The sequence below is a fragment of the Haliotis rufescens genome, unplaced genomic scaffold (genome assembly GCF_023055435.1).
Source record: "Haliotis rufescens isolate VD_foot unplaced genomic scaffold, xgHalRufe1.0.p SCAF_15, whole genome shotgun sequence".
NCBI lineage: Eukaryota > Metazoa > Mollusca > Gastropoda > Lepetellida > Haliotidae > Haliotis > Haliotis rufescens.
This window is the reverse complement of record NW_025963835.1, coordinates 24,825,036-24,829,414: the sequence shown is the minus strand read 5'-3', so window position 1 is coordinate 24,829,414 and position 4,379 is coordinate 24,825,036. Positions and strand designations below refer to the sequence as shown.

Sequence of the window (4,379 nt, the reverse complement as noted above, 5' to 3'; positions counted from 1 at the left end):
CTCATCTCGAGCGTTTTTGTCTTGCTATATCTTTTTAACCAAAGGGTTTGATGTTCGTCCCCAGAACGATAATATTGCCTGCTCTCGTCTTAGTTTCAATGGGAGTTCTCCCGTTTCTACTTGTAGTGCTTCTAGTGAGGTGCCTGTCGCTGCGCCTGTGGCCAGTATTAGGGCTTTGTATTGTATTCTGTCTAGTCGCCTCAAGACAGTATTTGATGCTGAGTGAAAAGCCTCACAACCATAGTCAATTTTTGATCTGATAAGAGCTTTGTAGAGGTCCAGCTGAGTGTCCCTCGATGTGCCCCAAGATGTGCCTGAAATTGCCCGTAATACGTTCAGGTCTTTTTGACATCTGTTTTCCACATATTCTATATGCTTGCGCCAAGTGAGGTGTTGATCAAGGATAACTCCAAGAAATATTGCAGATTTTTCGAATTTGATAGGTTTGCCTTTTATGGAGACACGGGGTATCATAGCATCTTTCCCCCGGCTTTTGAATAGAACTCCAACAGTTTTTTCACTTGAAAGGGTGAATCCCCATTTATTGCACCATTGATCTACTCCGTCCAGGGCTGACTGGAGTTTTTTTTTCTGATTTGTGAGATATCTCTGTGCTTTACCCATATTGCTCCGTCATCAGCGAACTTAGAAGTTTGGGTAGGAGAGTTGACATGGTCAAAAAGATCATTGATCATGATATTAAACAGGGTTGGGCTTATAATGCTGCCTTGTGGCGTGCCATTGTCCAGTGCCATAGGATCCGATCGATTGTTCCCTATTTTAACTGAAAGCGACCTGTCTTGCAGGAAGCTGTCTATGAAGTTTGCCATGTTCCCTTCAACTCCATTTTGTGATAGTTTTGAGAGGAGTCCGTCATGCCATACCATGTCGGTGCTGAGGACCAACACCCAAGGAGTTATATACCCCCACAGCTCTACTCTTATCACATTAACAGATACTTTGAAGTTGTAATTTCGGTCTCTGTTATCTGCCCTGGGCTGTCAAAGTTGACTACACAAAAGCAGGTGGTAATAGAATGGTATCAGTATTGCCTGAGAAGAGTTTATTTTAATTAAAGTTTAAGATGGTGGTCAAAACCTGCGCCAGCTGGTAACAAAACATTTATCAAGAGAACAAGGGCCGGGGCGAACGTATGCGCCGTCTTTATCTATGATTACGTAATTTACTGTTCGCGTGAATGAGCTTGCCAAGGAGCAGCCGTCATGGTCGACCAGTGGCGATAAAAACGAGAAATACTGGAATAGCGACTTTCGAATTTTAGACTTTCCTAGTTTAAGTTTAATTTGTTAAAAATATAAAAAGTGTAATGAAATATATGCACTGTAACAATATTTACAATTGACGTGGATGAAATTCATCACCAACGTCACTGCTATCACATAAATTACATGTTTGTACTTGTCTCCAGCGACCCACTATGACAGGATGTTCTGAACTGAATTAGTGAGAACCAGTGTTTTATAACATAATTTATTGAAATATATTTCAGCTACAAGTTTTTCACCCTCTGGGTGCCGAGTTATTTTTCTGACGCACATTTTCCTAAGATCGGAAAAGTGAAGGTTGTGCGAGAATTGCGCTCACGCGGCACTGGATCTACCTCTGGCTCTAAAATTACGCAGCGGTTAAATTTTCTATTTGATGGTGTAAATTTAACTGCAAATATTAACCGGTGTTAAAAAAAGACACTGTTTTCCGAGAATTTATTCTGCGTTGAAAAACAGTAAGTAAATTTCTCCGCTTTTTATCGTACACCGATAAAAGTACTGTGCGACGATTTTTTATATTTCGAAGCTTTACGGAAACTGTGAGCGAACAAAATACTGCTACTGTACCTGAAACGTGATTTTGTAAACACTATCCAATATGGCGGAAAGTTCACTTCGGCGTTCGTGTTTGCGTATTTTCCAAAACATTCGAAACGATTCTAGGGTTATCGGAGACATTTTGGAATGATCATTGGTGATTTGATAAAAGACAGATACCCGTGATCACTAATATACTATTTTTGAAATTCTTTTCTCCGGATAAATATCCGAAATTTAGATTTCAAAACATGCTGTAAATAACGCCGTGAGTGTTGATTTAGTAACGTGTAAAAATGGCGACATTTACTATGTACCTAATTTTCAGATCACTTTCAGTACTTTTGCTTGGCCTAAAATGCCAGTGGGTAATATCACAGAATAGGGAATTTTCCCCTTTATCAAAAACTGTGAAGTGTATCTGTGTGCGTGATGTATTTTGAATTTTATTCGACTTTAAAGTGAGGGTTGAAGAGGAGGGACATATATGTCCCTCTGGCATCCAGGGGGTTAAAGATAGATTCTACCCGTGAAGATCCGGGATAGAATAGATCTTCAGCAACCCATGCTTGCTGTAAAAGGTGACTATGCTTGTCGTAGGGGACTAACGGGATCGGGCGGTCAGACTCGCTGACTTGTTTGATGCATGTCATCGTATCCCAATTGTGTGGACCGATGCTTATGATGACAATCACTGGAATGTGTGGTCCAGACTCGATTATTTACAGACCGCCGTCATATAGCTGGAATATTGCTGAGTGCTGCGTTAAACAACAAACAAACAAACAAACAAACAAACAAACAAACAAACAAATAAAGATAGATTCAATTGACAATAACCAAATATTCGTGTTACTTTTTAGCACGCTTGTCATCTGATAACAGTTATACAATACACAAAATACTTTAATTGACATTCTCCTCTACTTGTAAAGGCCGGCGCCGGCGTCACACAGTAGTATTGTTGTCTCTCGCGCAGGGGCTTTGTGTGAATGGGCGTCCTTCAGGTTAGCCGAGCGCAGTGAGCGAGTACAACGTTCAACCTTGTCCATTGATAGCGTAATACCAGAAAGACGCACCGACCCAACGAGAGTGTGGTTTGTAGGCGTCAGGTGTTGACATTAGGGTCGCAAGGTAAAACCTCACAATCCGTTTGTCTTGGATAGAAATAGCGACCGGGTGAGAATAAACGACCAGCGAACGATGACCTGTTAACGTTGTGAATTTGCGGACACCGTCATCTGTTGAATTAGAATTTGCAGTCCTGACTGTCTCTCCCGTGCACTGACTGTAGACCTCGTCCACACGGATAATACGCTTCACGTTTAAATCCAAGATGGCGCCGTGTTTTCTCGTCGCTGTGACCTGTCTGACTGTGGTGTTGGTGGTTTGCCCCTGTGCGTGTCAGACAGCGGACCTGTGTTCATCCTTGCAACCCCTGGCGCCTCTATGCGCCAACATGACGTACAATGTCTCGTCATTCCCTAACGCCTTTGGTCACAGGAATGCAGAAGAAGCGTCCATGGCTATTCAGCAGTTCTACCCATTGGTGAAAATACAGTGTTCAGACGTGATGGTTGACCTGTTGTGTTCAGTGCACTTCCCTGAATGCGACCCCGAGTTTGGCAGGATTCCCCCATGTCGGGAGATGTGTGCCACGGCCCGACTCTGGTGTGAAAGTTTGATGAAAAGGTTCGGATTTGAATGGCCGATTGTTTTAAATTGCAATAATTTCCCTAGTAAAGCGAACAACGTTAATTGTATGAATGTCGAGTCCCGCATGACAACTACAACTACAACTACAACAACCACAACTACGACTACAACGACGACGGCACCGATGTCAAACATTCCCGACTTCTGCCGGAACCTACCATACGGGATGCCGTCACTTCCGAACGTTCTCGGACATTGGACATTCGTTGACGCTCGGAGAAACATCGAAAGGTTCATGTCAATGATAGCGAGCGGATGTTCGGATAGACTGTCACAGTACATGTGTGTGCTTCACTATCCGACCTACGAGCCAACGACACAGAAGCCAATTCCGCCATGTTGGGAGTTCTGCCTGGCGGTGAGAACACAATGCTTCTCCCATCTCCCTAAACCCAGGCCGCGTAGCTTTTATTGCGAGCGTCTCCCAAGTAAAATCACCCCCGGTTCCAAGTGCTGGGGATATGATATGGAAATGTACAGCGCACCCAAGTTCCCATGAATTTAATTATTTATAAATTGATAATCCAGTTGCATGTGACAAGTCATTTTTAACTTGATAAAGTAGCATTATGTTTTGTTGGTTATTGTTGGTTTGTTGTTTAACGCCGCACTCAGCAATATTCCAGCTATATGACGGCGGTCTGTGAAAAATCGAGTCTGGACCAGACAATCAAGTGATTGACACGAGCATCGATTCACGCAACTAAGACACGATGACATGCATCAACCAAGTCAGCGAGCCTGACCGCCCGATCCCGTTAGTCGCCTCTTACGACAAGCACAGTCGCCTTTTAAGGCAAGCATGGGTTGGTGAAGACATATTCTATCCCGGATCTT

At 43.2% G+C, this 4,379-nt stretch overlaps 1 protein-coding gene across 1 annotated transcript; it reads left to right on the top strand.

Annotated features, from left to right (window-relative positions):
• The first annotated feature begins 2,785 nt into the window (after positions 1-2,785).
• Positions 2,786-4,076, top strand: LOC125379986 (frizzled-5-like). The gene has a single exon (XM_048395927.1). It carries the CDS (start codon positions 3,163-3,165, stop codon positions 4,039-4,041), a length of 879 nt encoding a protein of 292 aa, XP_048251884.1. The 5' UTR covers positions 2,786-3,162; the 3' UTR covers positions 4,042-4,076.
• Positions 4,077-4,379: the final 303 nt, after the last annotated feature.

Bases quoted from the DNA above. Each gene is read 5' to 3' on its own strand.
- LOC125379986 (XM_048395927.1), top strand. From the start codon at position 3,163: ATGGCGCCGTGTTTTCTCGTCGCTGTGACCTGTCTGACTGTGGTGTTG.